We start from the raw sequence: 23,321 nt of genomic DNA on the forward strand, positions 1-23,321 counted from the left end.
TTGGCCTTCAAAAGTTATTTTATGGAAAACTCCCTATTCCAAACTCAAGCCCCAAAGGGCCTAAGTCTCTTTACTAACCTCTTCTTCCTCTAGTTTTCGTTTCTTCTCTTTCTTGGTATCTTCTGTTTTAATTTTCTTAGGTTTATAATCAGCACTAGAAAGGGGAACATGAATACGCAGTTAACACAGTTGTGACTCAGTAGTTCTCACCAATAGGATTAGGACCTCCAAACTCTTCTTGGTGGCCTCCAAGGCAGGCGTGGCTGCTATTACTCTTGGCTGGGCATTCTACAGTCAAGAACAGGAATGGAGAAAGTAAAGAAGGCCAGACCAAAGACCAATAGTTATAGTCCTATATAGAACAAAACAAACAACTTTATACTACACGCAGGCCTGGAAGGGAAGTGGAGTAGAGGGATACATACAAAAACAGACAACACTAGAAGGTAGAAATCTGGGAAGCACACACACAGGGCAACAATGGCTACCACAAAGTAATAAATGGAAAAGAAAGGGGAGGAAAGAAATTCTCTATGAATTCTGAATATATACAAAGGAGATCATTAAGTATTTCCCTCCTCCCTTTCCATCCATCTTCTACCATAAAACCTTTGTAGATTCCCAAAACATAATAAACTCTGCAAGACTGAAAATAATGAACAGGATTTAACCTCAATGACTGAACCTGAGAAAGAGGGTACATATAAGTCTCAAATAACTGTTTTAAGTAAGAGCAACTTTACTACTTCTATACATGGAAACTTCACTCAGAAGGTACCAACAGGCACAGATCCTAGGAAAAACTGCTTCAGCAATGAAAACTTATCTGTGGGAGGTGATGATAAACTTAAAGTAACTTAAATAATTTAAATATTCTTTGTGAATTCTGGATTATTTGAAATTCCAACAATAAATATGCATTAACTTTTTAATAAGAAAAAACATAAGAAAAGTGTAAATATATATTCTCCATTTAAGCCTCAGGCACACTACTTATTTATTTAGGAAACCCTATTTCTCATAATTCAAAGAGAAATCAGTCACCCAGTCTATTAATCACAAATTCGTAATAAGCAAAAGTCAGCTAATGCAGTTGTTCTGTGTATTACTGTCTAAATGACTCCTTTTTGTTTAAAAAAATTAAAGTAATAAGAAATACTCACTCATCCTCGTCTCGAGGTCGCTTTAATGGCTTTATATCCTCTCTAGGAGGAGCAAAATAGCCATCATCTTCAGGTTCATCTTTAATCAATGGTGGACTAAAGAGAAAAAAATTGCTAGTTAATGAGTGGTGGAACATCTACATTATATCAAGTAATGCAAAGTAGCAGGAAGTAGCTAGTGGAAGGATAACAACATACATGTGTACATATTAAAAGGTTTTCCATGAACACTTTTTCTCACTTAATTCTCACTACAACCCTGTGAGGTAGACAGTACTGATCTCAATTACAGATGAAGAGGCAATATCAAGGTTCGGGATCCGGACTCCTTATTCTCAGGATTCTTTCCACTACATCTTAGCTGTCTACGCCAACAGAACCCACACCACAACAGGAACAAACCAAAGTTGTTTCCTCCCCTTATTTGAGGGGTCTGTGTATCTGATCCCTCAAGCGATGTGAACTGATTATTTTAGTGCTCCAAAAGCTAAAATATAGCTTTCACAAAAATAGGAATAAAAATGTATTCCCCAAACTTGAGGCCCAAAACAAACTGAAGTCATTCTAAGCCAAATCTATTCACTGTTCAACTTCCTCCTTTGGTTTACTTACAGAGTACCTTGTCCTATTTTTGTTAAGATTCTGCCTTCTGAATATAAAAAGATGATTGATTCTGTTAGATGACTATCTTGAACCAAAAAGAGGAAGGAACAAGTTAAAAAAGCAATGGGACCAGATTTCCCTTGGTGGCACAGTGGTTAAGAATCCGCCTGCCATATATGCATGGGACACAGGTTTGAGCCCTGGTCCGGGAAGATCCTACATGCTGCGGAGCAACTAAGCAACTAAGTAGCCTCACAACTACTGAGCCTGTGCTCTAGAGCCCACGAGCCACAACTACTGAGCCCACGTGCCACAACTACTGAAGCCCACATGCCTAGAGCCCGTGCTCTGCAACAAGAGAAGCCACTGCAATGAGAAGCCTGTGCACCACAATGAAGAGTAGCCCCCGCTCACTGCAACTAGAGAAAGCCCGCGTGCAACAACGAAGACTCAACAAAACCATAAATAAATGAGTGAATGAATGAATAAATACATTTAAAACAACAACAAACAAACAAACAAACAAAAACAACCAATGGGACTAGCAATCACCACAGCCTGGGATGTTCCCTGGCCTGGCACATCTTGTTGGAACTGCACTGCTCACAGCCAGAAGCATCTACAAAGCTAACTAACTCGGCACAGGGAATGGCCTCCAGACACAAAGCCACTCATCTCTAGGGGGGCCAAGGGATAAGCATCCAGATTTAGCTGCCAAAGAAAGGATATTCACAGGGTTTCAATGCTGTCCCGCCACCCCAGCCCCCACCCCAGGCATACTGGATCCCCTTGCTTGCATATGAATTTGAATGTTTAAACAGATTAGCTTTCTTTCCTTATTTATGCACACTCCCCAAATGCTGACCTCTATAGCTGTTTCTCCCCATGACGGAAACCACTGACACAGCCCCAAGTGTCCAAAATCTCCAAAAGCTTTGCACCAGAAAGAAATGCTGCCATTTACCCAACTAGTTAAGTAAATGCTAGATCCTAGTACTGTCATGAGTGAAGTTAAAAACACTTGGGAAGGGTTAGTAGGCCTGAAGAAAGAATTTTTAAAACAATTACCAGAAAACGGTTCCATCCAGTGAAGCATGTGGATTCTCTACCACGATACAGATGCAAGTTAGAGAGCAGTCCAGCAAAGTGAACACAGAGACCACTGCCTCGAAGGGTGTGCTTCTGACCGTCTAGCCCAGAAAGTCTGAAACTGAACCCAAGACTCCACACCAAGTCCAGAGAGTCTAATCATATCTTAAAGTTCAAGGCAGTCTCCTGGCAGAAAATAGTTGCCCTGTGAGACCACTGCCTCGAAGGGTGTGCTTCTGACCGTCTAGCCCAGAAAGTCTGAAACTGAACCCAAGACTCCACACCAAGTCCAGAGAGTCTAATCATATCTTAAAGTTCAAGGCAGTCTCCTGGCAGAAAATAGTTGCCCTGTTTAGTCACTGTTATCTAAGAAATCAGAATGCCCAGATTAGAGCTCTAATGCTTCTTGAATTTTACTATTCTGCATTCCTAGAACAGTTACAGAACATGCCTGAAGAGGGCACTTGCTTCTCCCTGGTCTAGGGACCCAGAGTAAATGGCACAATTTTCAAAAATGTTCTCAAACGAAACTGAAAGTTCAAAGTTTCAAGGAAGCAAAACTGTCAAAACACTTTGCCCTGGACTGTAATGCAAATACTCCCCACAACTCCTCGTAAATCCATCCTGCCATTCAGTGGAGCAGGTGAGAATATATGATCATATAAGTTCTGGTTTTTTTGAAACCAGAGAAGACATTCAGGCTTATTTTAGGGAGTTGAGGCTGATGAGGAAAACAGAATCAAAATGGCCCTAGAAAGTAAAGGAGAAGTGACCTCTAGATTTGTGTGTATTTTCCTTTCCTTCTGGAAAAGAGATAAAATATTTCTACTCAAATCTACACCTGTCCCTAAAATGCAAATCAAGTTAGTTTCTATATATGCGCCTCAGAATAGGGGCAATTCAGAGTAGGGGTTCAGAGTAGGGGTTTTTCAGGGAACTCCAAAATTATTACTAAGTATAGAGTTTCTTTTGGGGGTGATGAAAATGTTCTGAAATTAGATAGGGATAATGGGGAGGTTATATAACCTTGTGAAATACTAAAAACCAATAAACTGCACAATTTAAAAGGGTATATTTTATGGAATGTTAAATAATATCTCAATTTAAAAAAGCTTCTTTCTGTCAACCTTCTCCACTCAAAACAGCCTTCTAGAAAATGTGCTGGTCAGTCTCACTAAATGGCACTCTAGAAATGCTCACATTGGCTTAGACCAAGTCCTTTCACTGCCAACTTCCTCGAAAACCTGGAGATGGCCAGTCAGTGCATTTTAGGTAAGATCAGACAACACTGTAACGTGGGCAGCTGGCCTACTGGACGCACACAGAGAAAGAGAAGCCAAAGCAGCAGAGGAATCTTACCTAGAAAAGCCATTTTCCTTCTCCTTTTTTATTTTTGCATCCCCAGAGGCTCTAATCTGAAAGGTAAAACAACAGTAACTGATTAGTACCTTAAAAGGACTAAACTTGAAGAAGTCTCTACCTTACTTGAGATGATCTGGCTTCCACTCTTGGGGCATCTTGATCTCAGACTGACTCTTCTTGTTAGCAAAACTAAACAGGTGGACCAAAGGTCTTGACACTTTTCTAAGACTCCTTTTTTACAATTCTTCAGATGAACTGTCCAATTTACTGAGAAATGCTTCCCTTCAAAATGGTGGCTTTTTACTTTTAAATGATGGTAGGTCCCTCTCCCTCAATAAATATACTCCACCTCTCAAGGATTTGCCCTTGGCAGTGAAGACAGGAAATAAAAAACCAAACCAAAACAAAAAGGAGTACTTTATTTCCTATCTTCTCTGATTTAGGCAAAGTATATTTACGTTTGCCCTCCTTCAACTTTCTAGACATTACAAAAATCTTCACACACACACAGAGGAATACATATACATATACATACACACACACATACACACACACACACACACACACACACACACACACACACAGAGGGTACCAATGGAAGAATACAAAAAATAGTATGGTGGCTGTCTCCAGAAAGGGAAAGATAGATGACAGTGATTTGAGGGTAAAAGGGAGATGTATTTCTCACTATTATTCCCTATTTCATATTGTCTGAATTTAGCAAGTCCGTCCAGCATTACCTTTTTAGAAACTAATATAAAAACTTTTTTTAAAAAAGTCTATGCACAGTACTACTACTTATTTACAGCCAGATGTGCATGTCACATGTACCACCTTCTTCAGCCCAGGTGGAAAAAAACAGATTTTACCAGCAATGAGCTCACTAGGTTACAAGCATCCTACAAAGTTTGTTCTACAGAGATTTGGCTAGCAGAATTAATTTCCCCCATGAAAGAAAACTGACTTTCCCAGAAACCCTACATCCCTCAATTTATCCATTTGCCATATAAAGTAAGGTAATGATATGGATAGGTTTGGTGCATGAAATACAGTGGTAAAGGGCTTTGGTTTTCATAGTTTAAGACACTGGTTGGCTCTGACATCTACTGACACAGAACTTTTTCACTCAAAGGCCAGGGAATTTTACTAGTCAATGAAGGTACTTTCAATACCTGCTTTTACAGGTAAGCAAAATGAAAAGTACATACCACACCTCTTCATTCCCCACTGGAAAGTTCTGTACCTTTTCCTCCTTTCGTTTTTCCTTGTCTCTGTCTTTGTGTTTGTCTTTATGCTTCTCTGAACTTCCATCTTTGTGTTTGGTTTTCTCCTTCTCTTTGTGTTTCTTTTCAGAATCTTTATGTTCACTGTGAAAAATAAGGCACAAACAGTTAGCAGAGTAGGGAAAAACACAGTAGGGACCACAGGGTTCATATCACAAGATTAACTCACAAGATACCCTGAGATAACATGAACCATGGAAACTTACAATGCTTTAAATAAATAGTCCTGACAGAAGGTTCAAGTAGAGGCAGGCTCTTGGCTACATCAGACTTTCTTTATCTTGCTTAATGTTTTAATTTTTTCGAAGGAGCAAAGGAATCAAATAGAAGAAACATAGTCATTCTAAACATACCAGGACATTTTTTTAAGTTACTAAGACTATACAGCAAACCCACTGTATTTCTACAACATTGTACCAGCAGAAAACTATAATGAAAGCTCCAACTTGAGCTCTCACATCTGATGTGAGGAGGTAAAAACAGTTCACCAAAAATCATTTGGTGGCTCAGCGCCAGATGTGAGACATATCACAAATGTAGCCATGACAGGGCTTTGTGCAGTCAGCAACCCAACACAGTCAGTATTTCCTGCCAGCTTAGGAAAAGCTAGTCACTTCTAGCTTTTCTAGCTAGGGCTTATAAATCCTGCTTGGTTCTTTCCTCAGAATAAGAAAAGATCCATCTAAAAGCAAGGGCATTTCCTGTGCTAAACATTTAAAGCCTTGCTTTTAAAGGGGTTTGTAGGCACACTGGTAGCACTGTAAAAAGGTGCCGCTTCTCTGGAAAACAAAATATGACATTACAAAACAAGAGCCATTAAAGTGTTCATATCCTGGGTCTAGCTCCTGGAGATTTCTCTCTGGGTAAAACATTACAGAGAGATGTTCATTTTGATGCCTCCCATGACAAAAAACAAACAAGAACAAATAAACAAACAAAAAAGCACCAAGAAACCAGATACAGCCTTGGTAAATAACAAGAGGGGGAAACTGTGATATATCAAAGCTATATATACATCACAGTTATCATTATCATTATGTAGCTGTTATGCTATAATCTGTGAGTCCTACAAATATACATGGAAAATGTTTATGACACAAATGGAAAAAAGGAATATATTAAATGACTGCAGTTATATAAAAACATGCATGTAGACAAGGACTAAAGAGCAAAAATCACAAGCTGTATTTTAAGGTGAACACTGGATGACTATTTACTTCAGTATGCTGGGCAGGAGGTTTAGGAACCTTGCTCACCTCAGCAGCCAATATATTCCACAAGTTAACAAAAGAGAGCATGAATTCAAGTGCTATGAGTTGGGGGTCACACTAAACACAGGACAGCTGACAGCAACCCCAGCCGACAGGGACAGTCAAACCTATAGGCAGCATCAGCTCTTGCCTTTCCCACCATAGACTGTATTTCCTATCTGTCACATTTACCACTTTCAGCCCAGGAGAAAAAAAATAGATTTTACCAGCAATGAGCTCATTAGGTTACAACCATCCCACGAAGTTTGTTCTAAAGAGATTTGGCTAGCATACTCAGCTACATCAAAGGCCAAAAAGGGAGAAACAAATGATGGCGACCAGTTTAGGTGAGAGCTCCAGAATGTGGATCAGGAGAGCGTCGCTATCACTCACATCTCTGGGCACAAAAGGAGCCCCAGCTAAAGATAGGAGTTTGGATAATAAATCAGCAGAAACTCTATGAAATCCAGCCAGGAGGGCAGGGGGACTAGTATATACAGGACTACAGATTTAGGGAAGACCCAGAACTACCACAGATGGAAAATAAAGCAATGTCCACTTTCCTTGGTTGATGTACTCCTCCCTGTATGTTGTTCTCATTACGTTGTTATTTAGATGTGCCACACGCTGAAAGATAACAAATTTCTATATGAGCACACTTTTCTTTTTAACTCTAGTATGCTTGGAAGCACATGATGATCAACTTTTCCCACCATGCTTTTTATTCTCAGCATTATTGTGATGTCACTCTCTACTCAATGTGCTCGCTCTCATAATCTGTTTTTACAAAAACGCAATGTTTTATAAACAAATTTATCCTTTGTTTTGTACAAAATGGCTCCTGATTACAATAACACTCTTACTTCCAGTTCTCATTAATTCTTCCAGCTTTAGAATGGTGAAAAAACAAAGTTGCCAAGATTGCAATTGATTCTTTAGGAGTTTACATATATGAAATCATAGGCCCATGGTTTTGATACTACCAGCAAAATGTCTGAGCTTACTATTCTGTATACAAGCACTGAAGTTTCAGTTTTTGTTTTGTTTTGAACATTAACTGTAAGAGGAATTAATGGTCATCTACAGAAGTTTCTGCCTAAAAGCAAAAAATGTGGAACAATTACATCCATAAGATTAATGGGTGGATATACATCCCTCCCTAGACTAAGAAAAAAGAAAAATCTAAGCAAGCGTGTGCTGCTCAGTGCTTTCACATACGTTATTTCATTCAGTCCTCACAACACCAGTGTGAGGTAGGCTTTATTATCCCCTTAGACGGATTTAGAAACAGAGGAGCTAGTGGTTCAAAGTCTTATTCAAAGTTACAGTGTTAGAAAGAAGGGCAGTTGGGATTTAAACTGAGTATTTCCAAGTTCAGAGCACTTTCCACTAAATCAATATCATTACAATTCCATGAAGTTGATACACACCACATAAGGGTAGCCTGGTGTTGTTAGAGACAAATGCATGTCCAATCTGAGATTTGATATATAAGATCAAAACTTTATTTTACCATCAGTGGAAACTTTCTAGAATAGAGATCTAGGATATCTGAAATGATAAAACCCTTGGGACAGCTACTTCTCATTTTGTCTTCCCATGAAACTCTAAATGGCTGACTTAGGAATCTAAGTTTAGGAATGCTCTATATTCCTTATTCCTTTATGCTCCACCTCCACACCTCGCCCACCCCCACCCCCCTTGTTGTCTTTCTCAATGAAAGCAATTCTTAGAACATTAGTCTGTTTCACTAGAAAACTGGCTCTCTGGCCTTTTGGCAATCACAGCATGGGTACCATAAGTATACACATAGGCCTCCAGTTTTCTGCTTTGCTATTCACTGCCACACCAAACAGAGATCAGGGAAAAGAAGTCAACAAATGACATGGCAATGAGATAGTACCCAGGCCACCCCAGGAAAGTGAAAAAAGTCAGTACTTCCTCTGCCTGCTAACCAGAGGGAAATCTATTCAGGAAATTCAAAGTTCCTGCTAGAGTAGTAACCCCTTTGTAGGTCATAATTAATCACAAAGACCAAAATGAGATGAAACTATCAACTTGACTTTCCAAAGGCAACTCACTCTCTTCTATTCCCAACTGTTTATATATGAGAGAACAAGTTTAGATTTTTAGACTAAGTGAGTTCCGGTGATTCAGGGTTAAGGAACATCTTGTGGTACAATGCATTCCATTGGGGACTATTAGAAATACAGGTTTATGAAGCCCTATTAAGTCTCTTGAACACAATGCTAACACCATATCTACGTGTCGGGTGCTGTTCCTGTCCCTGCCTCCAGAAATAGAGAGCAGAGCACCGGGAGTCCTACCCCTCATCCATAACCCCACACCGACAGAAGTGCTGCCAAAGAGCGAGCCTCAGTGGTAGTCTTTCCTAGGAATCTATCTGAAGTAAGTAGCAGATGCACTTGGGGGTCAAAGTCCTATCATACAGAAGCATGTCCAAGGCTGCACCATGGAAGTCAGAAGCAGAATCTGGCCAGTGGTAGAAAATGCAGCCAATCTGGATGTTAGGCTGACTCATCACCATTCAGGATTTCCTAACATGTACCTCTTTTTCCAAAAGACTTAAAACTGGCTTGACTTTCACACTGGCTTAAAGGGCAGCACCTTTCCACTTATCATAGTGAGATGATGGAAATTCTGTCCAGTGCAGAAGAGGAGTTCATATGCTGACTACCTGATTTAAGAGACATTACCCAGGGCTTCCCTGGTGGCGCAGTGGTTAAGAATCTGCCTGCCAATGCAAGGGACACGGGTTCGAGCCCTGGCCTGGGAAGATCCCACATGCCGCAGAGCAACTAACCCGTGCGCCACAACTACTGAGCCTGAGCTCCAGAGCCCGCAAGCCACAACTACTGAGCCCATGTGCCACAACCACTGAAGCCTGTGTGCCTAGAACCCGTGCTCCACAACAAGAGAAGCCACCGCAGTGAGAAACCCACGCACTGCAAAGAAGAGTAGCCCCGGCTCACTGCAACTAAAGAAAGCCCGTGCACAGCAACAAAGACCCAACACAGGCAAAAATAAATAAATAAATTTATTTAAAAGAGAGACATTACCCATGTCTTTATACTGATCCTGCTACTTTTCCATACACAACAGACACAATATGTAAAAGTCACAAAATGGGTTTTATTTATTTTTTTTTTTTTTTGCGGTATGCGGGCCTCTCACTGTTGTGGCCTCTCCCGTTGCGGAGCACAGGCTCCGGACGCGCAGGCCCAGTGGCCATGGCTCACGGGCCCAGTCGCTCCGCGGCATGTGGGATCTTCCCGGACCAGGGCACGAACCCGTGTCTCCTGCATCGGCAGGCGGACTCTCAACCGCTGCGCCACCAGGGAAGCCCACAAAATGGGTTTTAAATATAACTGAGGACTACAATACTGGCCAGTTTGGGGCAGCAGTACAGGTGACTGTAATATCAAAGAAACTTCAGTGGGGCTAAATAAGAAAAATAAACTAGAAGAAAAGCTTAATAATGACCACAGTAAGGAAACCCAAAGATCTGAAGAACAAATACATTTTAAGAATGAGTTTAATCTGGGGTACACTGAAGGCCAAAATACAGACAGTAGCTGGCATTCCTAGAACCTCTGAAATGGTCATACTCTTGGATGAAATATGAATTTCATCATCAGGAACTCACAGGGAAAAACATCCAATTACTGGCTATACACAGAAGCCAACTCCTTCGCTCGGGGCTCATGTCTCTCTGGGGAAAAGATCTACCTAACATCAGAGCCTAGACAAGCAAAAGTCAATGCCAAACAGAGTAAATGGGAAGATTCAAAGTCACCTCTTGAGTGAGACTCTTGTTGGACCTGAGCAGACAAAAGAGAGGGTTGACCAGGGTTCCCCTAGGCACTTAGGAAGAAGAATGGGAGAGAGGGTGGAAATAGGGGGATGGCAGTAGGAAGCCAAGAGTGAAAATATTTTCTTTCTGCAAGAAGGCATTTTCTGCCTCTTTAGGAAAAAAACCCTGTGTCTGATATTCTGGGAAGCTAGGATGTTGGCTATGGGAAACCATTTAAATTTGTTAAAGAAAACTAAAACAATGGTCTGTCCTCTATCAGCAATAAAAATATTTAACAGATACTTAAACAGTACTAAGTGCCAGGCACTCTTCTAAGCAATTTAATCCCCATTACAAAACTGAGGTAAGTATTTTCATTTTACAAATATGGAAACTGAGACACGGGAAAGTTCAGTAACTTGCCCAAGGAAATACATCTAACGAACAATAACTAGGATTTAAACTCAGGCAGTCATGCATTTGACCACTCTGGTGCCCCAAACAAAGCAAAAACGAAACACTGCTAAGGGGAGAAGCCGCCTCTTTATCTTCTGCGAATAGGACCTAGCCACTAATGGCTAAGAGAACAAACTCATTCTAGCAACCTGCCCACTTCCTCAAGGCAGCAGACCCCTGCAGGTTGCAGCCAATGGCATCACGGGGGATTCCTATGGGAGAGCCTTGAAAGATTCCAAGCTGTGAAAGGAGGAAACCCTTCAAAGGAAAGCAGACAATTAGAGCTTAAATAATGTTTGCTCAATTAAACATTCTAGGAGGTAAATTCAAAAGTTGCCTCTTGAAAAAATGCAGCAGCGAGTTTCTGCAAGGCTCTGAGAAATGAAGATTTCTCAATGCTCATCCACCATTAATAGCTTACTAAATGAAATCCCAAGAATTATTAAAACTTGGGAGTTGAGTGGAATCTTAGAAATTATTTAATCCTTTGTTTGCAGGCCAGAGCAGATAAAGGGATGTGCTCAAAGATGCCAAAGTTGATACACATTCTGAACCCCCATTCCTCCCCTAAGTTCTTTATCTCTAATAGGGTAAACAGTCACACAGTTATCCAAGCTAGGAATCCTTTTTCTTAGACCCTCTCCTGCCACTTGTGGCTAAGTCCTATATTTCCCTTTCTCAACTATTTTCAAAGGCTTCTTGCTCCTTTAGAATCAAGTCCCAGCTTCTTAAAATAGCACTTAATAGTTTTGCCTCAAGCAACTTTTTGGAGCCCTCGTTTTTTAACTGATCCTGTTAACCCAGGCATCCACCTAACTGGATTCTTCCAAGAGCAAAGTAAATTACAATGCTTCCATATTTTGTTTATGCTTTTCTCGATGTCTGGAATGTCACTCTTTCTAGCCATCATCTTCCCTTGTCAAGATCTTAACCATCTTTCCATGGCTAGCTCAAATAATACCCTTTCCACCATGAAATCTTTAAAAAAAAAAAAAAAAAAAAAAAAAAAGACTGTAGGTCATTATAATAGGGCTAGATATCATTTAAAACCAGGGCACCGAAATAGATGTTATCAATAAATAACTACTAAACTAGATTTAACTACCAAAATCAACAGCTTCAATTTATCTGAATGATATTCTACCAGGCTTTGTGGTAATCATAATAATCTCAATTACTGAGTATGTTACAGTTTCCAAAGAGCTTTTATCTGCATAATTACATTGAATTCTCCCCCAACACACTTGAAAGCTTGACCAGGCTAGTACTGCTATCAACACTCAACCAAAATGGGAAAAGACCAGAAGTTAAGCGGCTTGGATAAGGACACACAGCTAGTAAATGATAGAACCTAGCCTCTCCACTTCTATTTTAGTGTGCTTTCCACTACATCACATTGACTCCCATGTGAATGGTGGTGGTACTCAGTTTTCTCATTTCTAAACTACCCAATCAAATGTGATTACTTTCAGAAAAACTGCCCCTAATCTGAGAACCAGTTGCTTAATTCCAGTGCATTTCGCTACGAGCCTATGTTCTCTCAACTCTAATTCAGGTAGGATTTGGAACTGAAGGGAAAGCAGAAACCAAAAGCATCCTTATTCTCACACTGACTGTATAAATTAGCATTGCCAATGTGGCTGGAAAAGCACTTCCCTTACTATTTCACAGTAGTTCTATCTTCCCTGGCCTTCCACAAAATTGTCACCCTGAGTGTCAGGTTTAAAAATGACAAGATGGGGCTTCCCTGGTGGCGCAGTGGTTGAGAATCCGCCTGCGGATGCAGGGGACACGGGTTCGTGCCCCGGTCCGGGAAGATCCCACATGCTGTGGAGCGGCCGGGCCCGTGAGCCATGGCCGCTAAGCCTGCGCATCCGGAGCCTTTGCTCCACAAAGGGAGAGGCCACAGCAGTGAGAGGCCCGCGTACCACCAAAAAAAAAAAAAAAAAGACAAGAGATGCACAGTCAAAAGCTAGCAGGAGAAATCTTATGTTTCACATGTGACAGTCCTTTGTTTTCTAAAATCAAGCCTCCCCCCCCAATTGCTTTTAATGATGTTGTATATATAAGAGGTCTAGTATTAAAGATAATTTATGCTAAGAATGCAACCTTTCAAGAGAAGTATCTGGTGAGATCCTACAAGTCCAGTGATTCCTCAGCATCTGTTAAGAGTATTCCTTTTATTTCTTTAGAGAGGATTTATATATTGCTTTAAAGGACCTCAAGTGCTAAATATCAACGCTAATGGAAAAAAGCAGTATCAGAGACAAATAACAGAAGAAATTATTTTTATTTGACTTTGGTAGAAACTTCCTGTGATGTTATAGGCCAGAGAGTCAGAGATGGGGTTTTCACAGGGTCAGAATTTAATGATTAATACTTCTAATGCCAAAAACTTTAGGGCCCAAAGAGAGGCAGCGCCTGAAATGATCTGGCATTTTAAAACCTAAGCTGCCTACAATATGCATATGAGAAAGAGATGCTTGTATTTAAACACAGATAGTTTAGCAACACAACTAACCTTTCTTAGGGAGGGAGACTGTTTTGTTATGTTTTGTTTTTTACTGGAAGGAATAATGCAGTGGGAGAAAAATCATACTAGAACTCAGAAGCCCTGGTCTCTCATCCTCGCTCTGCTACCACTCTGCCATGTGACTCTGGGCATGTCACGTCAGACTCAGGTCCACACAAAAAGAGATGAGGTGGAATGATCTTTAACACCTCTTCCCCTATTTTGAACCTTGAATTAGAATAATAAAAGGAGAAAGCATATGGATAAGATAGGCTCTCCTAAGAGGTAGGTCTAAATCCCATTCTATCTCTGAAAGGCTTGTTTCCCATCCTCTGACACTCCAAATATGCAGTACATATTACTACACAGGAAAAAGAGGCCTCCTGGATTTGGGTCCTAAGTGTAGCCTAATGAAAAATGACTGATGCTAATATCTAGCAGAGAACCAGGGAATACAGAAACACATTACTGTAGAACTTGTTTCCTCATAATAGATAGCCACAAAATTAGGCAGGGTTGATGAGCAAAGTGTTAAAATAAAGTGAAGCATTTTGGAACAGAACATGTTATATCTTAATTATTCTGGGCTTCAGAGGTGATTAAACAATCCTTAAGGTTTCCTTAATGTGCTAAGAAGAAAAATGAAGAAACCCAAAACTACCGTTAAGATCAGAAGTCACTTAAAAAGGAACACAAGTGTACAGGATTTTACTGGACCATAACCAACACACTTGCTTTGTTGCAAAGAGGTAGTGTGTCAGGAGAGGTCAAAACAGGAAGCATTTAAAAGTCTGCTTACAACACATCATCTGGTTAAACTGTCTTCAACTTACTCATATGTGAATTAGAGATCCAGGGCTAGATTCAGTCATATATAAACAGAAACTCAGAGCAGGTTCTTCCAATGCCTTTTGGCAAATAGGCTACTGTTTTCTCAAGTATTCTGATTAAAAATGAAGAAACTATTAAAAGGCACAAAATTGCATAGAATTCCTGATTGCCTATGCTATAATCTTGGAAAAGTATGCTTTTAATAGATGTACAAAATATTATCTCTTCACATCTCTAGAGCAGATCACAGTTAAAGAGCTTTCATACTTATTGACTCCCAGGGTCCCTTCTGAAGCATGTATTAATATGAGGAAACTAAGGAAGATGAGAAAGCTCAGTTGAGGAAGGTTAGATAACCTAGTCAAGATCTCATGAGACCTAAGTGGATAGACCAGACCAGAGGCCTTCTCCTAGATACAGGCAAGAAACCATTGTGGACTCTTCAAGAAAAATGATGCCAAAATTACATCCTTTATTTTTAAAAATGAGATTCTGGTAAAACAGGAGAGGGCCAAATTTATGTCCCAAAGCCTTTTATACCACTTCTACCTAATATTTTCTCCCATCACAATTGCAGATTATGGTTGGTGAAGTAAGATGTGTCAGAGAGTAAGAGATCCTTTTTTTTTTTTGGTGGTACGCGGGCCTCTCACTGTTGTGGTCTCTCCCATTGCGGAGCACAGGCTCTGGACGTGCAGGCTCAGCGGCCATGGCTTACGGGCCTAGCCACTCCGCGGCATGTGGGATCTTCCCAGACTGGGGCACGAACCCGTGTCCCCTGCATCGGCAGGCGGACTCTCAACCACTGCGCCACCAGGGAAGCCCAAGAGATCCATTTTTAAAAGCTTAGGGTTTACACGGATTGAACCCCACACCCCCTGCAGTGGAAGGCTGGAGTCTTAACCACTGGACCACCAGGGAAGTCCCTGTTTTTCTTTAATTAACAATAATCTTTTGATGTTCCTACTACCTGGTTTCTTGCAAAAACTCCTATGTATCCTGGCTCCTCCCTTACCTCTTCAGAGCAGTCCCTCAGAGTCATCTGAGAGGCTGTTTTCCAGGCTTAAGTCCTCAGCAAGTCTGTCAAATAAAACGTAATTCTCAACTTAAAAAAAAAAAAAAAGCTTATGGTTTAAATAATAACTTCTGTCTTTTTAAAGTCTTTTTGGACAGATTTCAGGTAACATGAAAATTAGTTTTTCTTCATCTGATCTATAAGCATTTTCCTCAGATGATGAAGTTCTTCATGGTCAAGACTATCTCACATTTTCTGGCACTTCACATCAGCTAGCACATCATAAAATGGCAAGCAAGATAACTCTTGTTTGACATGATCAGCAATTCTACTCCTAACTATAAACCCAAAAGAATTGAAAGCAGGGACTCAAACAGATACTTGTACACCCATGTTCTTAGCAGCATTATTCACAATAGCCAACAGGTAGAAAACTCCCCAAGTATCCATCAACTGATGAATGCATTTTTTAAAAATGTGGTAGACGTACAACGAAATATTAGTCAACTATAAAAAGGAATGGAATTCTGATATTTGACAAAATGGATGAACCCTGAAAACATTATGCTAAGGAAAATAAGCCAGACACAAAAATGACAAATATTTTATGATTCCACTTACATGAGGTAGCTAGAGTGGAAAAATTCACAGAGATAGAAAATAGAAGTTGCTAATGGATGGGGGGTAGGGGGGATGAGGAGGTATTATGTAAGAGGTTCAGAGATTATTTGGGATGATGATAAAGTTCTGAAGATGGATACTGGGGATGGTTGCACAATATGGTGAATGTACTTAATGCCACTTCAAAATGGCAAACTTTATGTTATGCATATTTCACCACACACACACACACACAAAACAGGTATTTGAAATGTGGGATGGCCAAAGGGAACCATCCTATAGAATTGAGAATATGTGAAAAAGAGAGAGAGGATGGTAACTGGTGTAACCATAGGTCAACCACTCATTGATTCAATAAACATATACTACTAAGTACCACCTATCTGCCAGGTACTATACTAAGCCTTGAGGATGTAAAATGAATACAACAGACCCCAACATTGTTCCCAGGGACCTCAAGAGTCTAATAGGGCACACAGAAAAGTAAAGAGACAATTACAACACCACCACAAACTGGTAATTACTGTGATAGGGATATAGTCAAGGTGTGAGAGAACTCATAAAAATGGCACTTTAATATGAGGGTGGAGGGCTGAAAGAAGTAAACTCTATGCTGCAACTAAAAGAATGTTCTTAAGAGGGCAACAGAGTATTCCAGGAGCAGTAACAGCATATTTTAAAACCTAGAGTATTCAGAAGACATGCTGTGTTTGGGGAACTGAAAAGAAGTTCAGGGAGACTGGAAATGGAATGTGAGAGAAGGATAAATGGCAAGAGAGGTGGCAGAGGAAGACAGCCAAAGACTTAGAGAATCACTCTGTGAACTGGAATGAGAAGATGAAAAAGGTGGCCAGAAAAGTGGAAAGCCAAGGGAAGCTGGTTTCAAGGAGAAGGCCTGGGCCCAGAATATGGTATATCTTGGCAAATGTTCCATGTGTATTTTACTGTTGAGCGTAATATTCTATAAATGTCAATTAAATCAGGTTGGTTGATGATGTTCAAGGTCTTCTATATCCTTAATGATTTTCTCTCTGCTTATCAATTGAGAAAGAGGTAACAAAATCTAACTATAAATATGAATTATTTTTCTTTGCGATTCTATCAGTTTTCACTTCATGTATTTTGAGCCTCTGATATCAGTGTATAAACAGTGTATAAACATTTACAACTGCTATGTCCTCCTGATTAATTGGTCCCTTTTTATCATTATGAAATGAACTTCTTAATTACTGGCAATATTCTTTGCTCTCAGATCTACTTTGGTAGACATTAATATAGGCTGGACACCTAGAAACTGAAGAAAAGATGCATGTGAACTGAGACTGGATTCAACTACTAAAATTAAATTCACTAGACTAATGAAAATGGAAACTAGATAATCAAGTAGTAAGAAATGAGTGAGTGGTGGGGAAAGACCACAGGAGTGGACTTCCCTGGTGGTGCAGTGGTTAAGAATCCACCTGTCAATGCAGGGGACATGGGTTTGATCCTTGGTGCAGGAAGATCCCACATGCCGTGGAGCAACTAAGCCCACGCACCACAACTACGGTGCCTGCACTCTAGAGCCTGCGAGCCACAACTACTGAGCCTGCGATGCACAACTACTGAGCCCATGTGTCACAACTACTGAAGCTTGCGCACCCTAGAGCCCACGCGCCGCAACTACTGAGCCCACGCGCCACAATTACTGAAGCCCACGCACCCTAGGACCCATGCTCTGAAACAAGAGAAGCTACCGCAATGAGAAGCCCACACACTGCGACGAAGAGTAGCCCCTGCTCGCTGTGACTAGAGAAAGCCTGTGTGCAGCAACGAAGACCCAACGCAGCCAAAAAGTTTGAAAAAAGAAATAAAATTTAAAAATTAAAAAAAAAAGACTGACCACAGGAGTGATAGATGATTTTGTGAAGAAACATCCTCACTAGAGAAATTAATCTGGTTACTGTAATGATTCATAAAGACTTATTAATTTAAAATTTTCATTTAAAATATTTAAAAATTTTTCATTACTCATAAAAAGAACAGACTTAGAATTCTCACTTCATCTTTTTTCTTGATAAGCCTTATTTTTTATAACTTTTAAAAATAAAAGTAGCATATACACATAATTATATTCTGATCATATGTGCAGAGTTCAGAGTTATCACAAAATAATGATAAATATGTAATTACCACCACAGTTAAGAAAAACACCTTTGATACCCCACCAGAAGTTCCCCTCATACCATTTTACAATTGCTACCCTTCCTTCCTTCCCAAAGATAACCAGGACCCTGAATTCTAAAGGTCTTGATTAATTTTTTTGTTTTTGAACTTCAAGTAAATTGAAGCATACACTATGTATTTTTTGGCTGGTTTCTTTCACTCAACATAGGTTTGTGGAATTCACCTATGCTTATTACTTTAACAGCAGTTATTTCATATTTATTTTTATATAGTATCCTAAGATGTGAATATACCACACTTTATCCATTTTACTATTAGTGAGCATTTAGGAGATTTTCACTTTGGGGCTATTAAAAGCAATGCAGCTCTGAATAGCTTTGTACATGCCCTTTGGTACACAAATACACACATTTCTGTTGAGAACACATTCAGGAATGGAATTCTTAGGTTATAGGGTATACATATGTTAACTTTAGAAGACACTGCTAAGTAGTTTTCCAAAATGATTTAACAATTTAAAGTCCCATCAGAAACAGGATTGATCCACATCATTGTAAGATCTTGGTATTAGCATTATTTTAATATTTAGCCATTATTACAATGTGTAGGATATTATATTGAGGTTGCATTTATTTATTATATTGAGGTTGCATATATTTCCCTGACGAATAATGTTGAGTGTCTTCCAGTATTTTTATTGGCTGTGTGGATATCTTCTTTTGTGAAGAGCTTACTCAATCTTCTCATGAATTTTTCTGTTGGATTATCTGCCTCATTTTTATTCATTTGTAGACGATTTGTGTATATATTGGACAAGAAACTTTTGACCATTATTTATGTTGAAAATATCTTGTCCACAGACAATAAGCCAACCTAATGAAGTAGTTCTAAGAGACTCTAGGCTACAGGCACTTGTGTCAATAAATGACTGAACTTTATGTTCCCTCTAACAAAACTTCGGCCACTATGAGAATACCCTATGGCTTTCTCACCAACAACTGCCTTTAACTCAAAATGGAAGTTTAAGTTCTCATTTTCAATAAGTGGTCCTATATCCAAAGATACCCTAAGTCTCTGGGCTTAACCACTTGTCTCCTACACCAAAAAAATGGAAGCAAAATGAACAAGAAAACATCTTTCTGATTCCTTTGGATCCCAGAGGGCAGCACCGCTGTTTCATTTACATTGGTGGTTATTGGTTTTTGTGAGAGCAGAAATCTTCTGGTAACCTGACGAAAGCTAGGAATGTTCTCTCCAGGAATATCTCATATACCCAACCTTTTATATGTGATTTCAGGGCTTATAAAACGTGGAAGCCTAAGTTATGAATTTTTAAATTTATACCCTTTAAAGTATGGAAAGAAGAAAAATATATATCTATCAAGTCTCCAATCCAGTCACCTTTTATCAAGGCAAGCTCTCTGGACACTTGATTAAATGCCATCATGTGTTAACAATTCACCATACTTGCTTTGTACATCCTGATCTGAAAAATGGCATCTCAGTAAGGCCTGAATTATCAAGGCCATCCTCTTAAAAACTCTGGAATCAAAGTCTCTGCTGACTTTGCTATCCATGGTATTTACCTGTGGTTCAAGTTAAGGCCTGTTCCAGGTGAGCCAAGCCATAGCCAACCCACTGTTGAATGATGAGGGACTTGCTGGTTCAACCCTTACCTGTTGCTATGCTTGGACTTTTCTCGGTCCTTCTCCTTGTCCTTCTTGTGTTCTTTGTGCCGGTGTTCTCGATCTTTATGTTTATCTTTGTGTTTATGAGAATCTGTAACCGTAAGAGATGAGTCAGTAAAGAGCAGTCATGAGCTATCTCCTGCCCACCTACCTTGACAAGCTGGTCAAGAAGCACAATGGCAGGATTTAAATGGCATGGTAGCCATAATAGCACATTCCACTGGAGGGAAAGATTTCACAAAGCAGCCCAAACAAGGCATCCCATTACCATGCCTCTAAAACCAAGACTTGTGCGGGGCTTCCCTGGTGGCGCAGTGGATGAGAGTCCGCCTGCCGATGCAGGGGACACAGGTTCGTGCCCCGGTCCAGGAGGATCCCACATGCCGCGCAGCGGCTGGGCCCGTGAGCCATGGCCGCTGAGCCTGTGTGTCTGGAGCCTGTGCTCCGCAACGGGAGAGGCCACAACAGTGAGAGGCCCGCATACCGCAAAAAAAAAAATAAAACCAAGACTTGTTACAAATAAGCAGGAAGAGGAGGGGAGCTAATTCTATGTAAAAGGAAGCAACGGTTTGGTATTCTTCTCCTAGATCTGGTACTATGAAGACTAAGCCACAAATGATTTGAAGGGATAAATCCTGAACACTGACTTTCAAGATCAGATGGTTATCTATGTAACTTCTGGAAAATTCAAATCTTAGGAGATACCTGTTTTTAAATCAACTTTAATGAAGTATAATTTCTATATAGTAAGATATACACATTTCAAAGATACAGTGTGATAAGTCTAGCAAACATACGCACAGACATAATCCCCACCACAATCAAAATTTAGAACAATTCCATCAACCCCGGAAATCTCCCTTGTGCCCATTCCCAGTCAATCCCCATTTTCCATCACCAGCCCAAAGCAACCACTGATTGCTAGCACAATGGATTAGATTTGTCTACATTTCTAGTTTCATATGAATGAAATTACAGAATTTACTCTTTTGTGTCTGACTTCTTACACTTATCAAAATATTTTTTTACATTCAACCATGTTGCTGAATGTATCAGTAATTGGTTAGGTTTTTATTAGAATGGTATCCCATTGTGTGGATACACTGCAATTTATTTATCCATTCACCTGTTGATGGACATTTGAGTTGTTTTCAGGCATTGGTTTTTACGAGTAAATCTGTTACGAACTTTCATATACAAGTCTTTGTGTAGATGTGTTCTTATTTCTCTTGGGTACATACTTAATAGTGAAGTTATAGGGTCATACAGTAAGTATATGTTTAACCTGATAGGAAACTGCCAAACTGTATTCCCAAGTGATTGTACCATTACACATTCCCACCAACAATGGATTAGAGTTCCAACTGCTACAAATTCTCACCAATACCTAGTATTATCAGTCTCTAATTTTAGCCATTCTAGCAGGTATGTAGTGGTATCTCACTGTGGCACTTAAAAAAAAGAAATTTATTTATTTTTGGCTGCGTTGGGTCTTTGTTGCTGCGCGCAGGCTTTCTCTAGTTGCAATGAGTGGGGGCTACTCTTCATTGCGGTGTGCAGGCTCATTGCGGTGGCTTCTCTTGTTGCAGAGCATGGGCTCTAGGTACGCGGGCTTCAGTAGTTGTGGCATGCGGGCCCAGCAGTTGTGGCTCACGGGCTCTAGAGTGCAGGCTCAGTAGTTGTGGTGCACAGGTTTAGTTGCTCTGTGGCATGTGGGATCTTCCTGGGCCAGGGCTCGAACCCGTGTCCACTGCATCAGCAGGTGGATTCTTAACCACTGCGCCACCACGGAAGTCCTGCTCACTGTGGTTTTAATCCAGTTTCCTGATTAAATGATGGGCAACTTTTCACGTGCAGATTGGTCACTCATATATCTCCTTCAGTGAAGTATCTCTTCAAATCTTTCCCCCACTTAAAAAAATTTGTCTTATTCCTAAGTTGTAAGAGTTCTTTATACATTATCCATTACAAATTTTTGGTTAGACATGTGTATTGTGAATATTCTTTTTTTCTAGGAGTTTTACAGAGGTAAGGGACAGGGAACATTTTTTTAATCTATAAAGATGTCCAGTTGTTCTAGCACCATTTCTTGAAAAGACTGCCTTTTCTCCATTGAATTGCCTTAGACCTCTTTACTGGAAATGAAATGACCACATAATCATAGATCTGTTTCTGGACCCCATTTTATCCTATACACACCACACACACACACACACACACACACAAAATCTTGACTACTAAAGCTTCACAGTAGAGCTTTTTTCCATAGTAAGTTTTGATATCAGGTAATATAAGTACTTTAACTTTGTTCTTTTTCAAAATTGTTTTGGCTATTCTGTCTTCTGTATTTCCATATTTTAGATTCAGTTGGTTGATTTCTTTAAAAAAAAAAAGCCAAAAAACTAAAAAACAAACAAACAAACAAAAAAGCCAGCTGAGAGTTTGTGTTCATAGGACAATTTGGAGAGATGTGACATCAAAACATTACTGTGTCTTTGCATCCACGAACATGGTATCTCTCACCACTTTTTTAGGTTAGTGACTCTCAAATTTTCATGTATCAGAACTAACCCAAGGGTATATTAAAAATGCAGCTCACTGGGGACATGTCATCCCAATGTTGAATATGAATCAATTATAAGTTTATGTATCCAACACATGTGGTAGTTTTAAAATATGTCCAACAGATTCTTTGATACTCTTCCTTTCAAGGTGTGGCCTAATTTCCTTCTCCTTAAATATGGGCTGGACTTAGTGACTCACTCCTAAAAACAGGATAAAGTGGAAATGTCAGTGTGCAACTTCTAACACCAGGTCATAAAAGGCACTGGATCTTTCTCCTTGCCCTGGAAGAATCCAGTCACCATACTGTTAGGACATCCAAGCAGCCCTATGGAGAGGCCCATGTGGTGAGGAACTGAAACTTCCCCTATGCGAATGAACCACCTCGGAAGTGGGTCCTCAATTAAGCCTTCAGATGACTGGAGTCTCAGACTCTGAGCCAAAACCACCCAGCTAAGCTGTTCCTGGATTCCTGGTTCACACAAACTGTGTAAAACAAATGTTTGTTATTTTAAGCCATTAAATTTTGAGATAACATGTTTAATAGCAATAGATAACTAACAATAATGTATAGGCAATGTGTGTGTTCACACTATTCCTGGCTCACAGCAAAAAAAGAAGCCACATTTGGCACAATCCATTAAATATCTATTCTGTGCCAGGCCCTAGGGAAACAGAAATTTGCATGACCGTACCCCTAGCTGTAAGAAATTCTCATCCCACAGAGATGGGAAAATAAAATCATATGGTGTCAGAAGTAGGACTTGAACCCAATCTTCCATGTAGCATAAAGAACCCTCCAAATTCTGAAAATCTCAAGTCTAAAATTGTAAAATGCTGAGTCAATCTGATACCAAGTTGGTGGCCCCTGTTCACTTAACAATAATTAATACTCTCATTACTTCT

The 23,321-nt window shown here is 39.9% G+C and overlaps 1 protein-coding gene across 1 annotated transcript in view; it reads right to left on the reverse strand.

The window, feature by feature from the left end:
- The window catches only part of TOP1 (DNA topoisomerase I), an 88,520-nt gene that overhangs the window by 37,057 nt on the left and 28,142 nt on the right, over positions 1-23,321 (reverse strand). The window contains exons 3-7 of the mRNA XM_059038598.2: positions 19,842-19,944; positions 5,461-5,584; positions 4,215-4,270; positions 1,164-1,259; positions 79-154 (exon numbers count right to left, since the gene is read on the reverse strand). Of these exons, the coding sequence (XP_058894581.1) occupies positions 79-154; positions 1,164-1,259; positions 4,215-4,270; positions 5,461-5,584; positions 19,842-19,944 (455 nt within the window). The remainder of the gene's footprint in view (positions 1-78; positions 155-1,163; positions 1,260-4,214; positions 4,271-5,460; positions 5,585-19,841; positions 19,945-23,321) is intronic.

Source organism: Kogia breviceps, chromosome 14 (genome assembly GCF_026419965.1).
Source record: "Kogia breviceps isolate mKogBre1 chromosome 14, mKogBre1 haplotype 1, whole genome shotgun sequence".
In the NCBI taxonomy this organism is placed as follows: Eukaryota; Metazoa; Chordata; class Mammalia; order Artiodactyla; family Physeteridae; genus Kogia; species Kogia breviceps.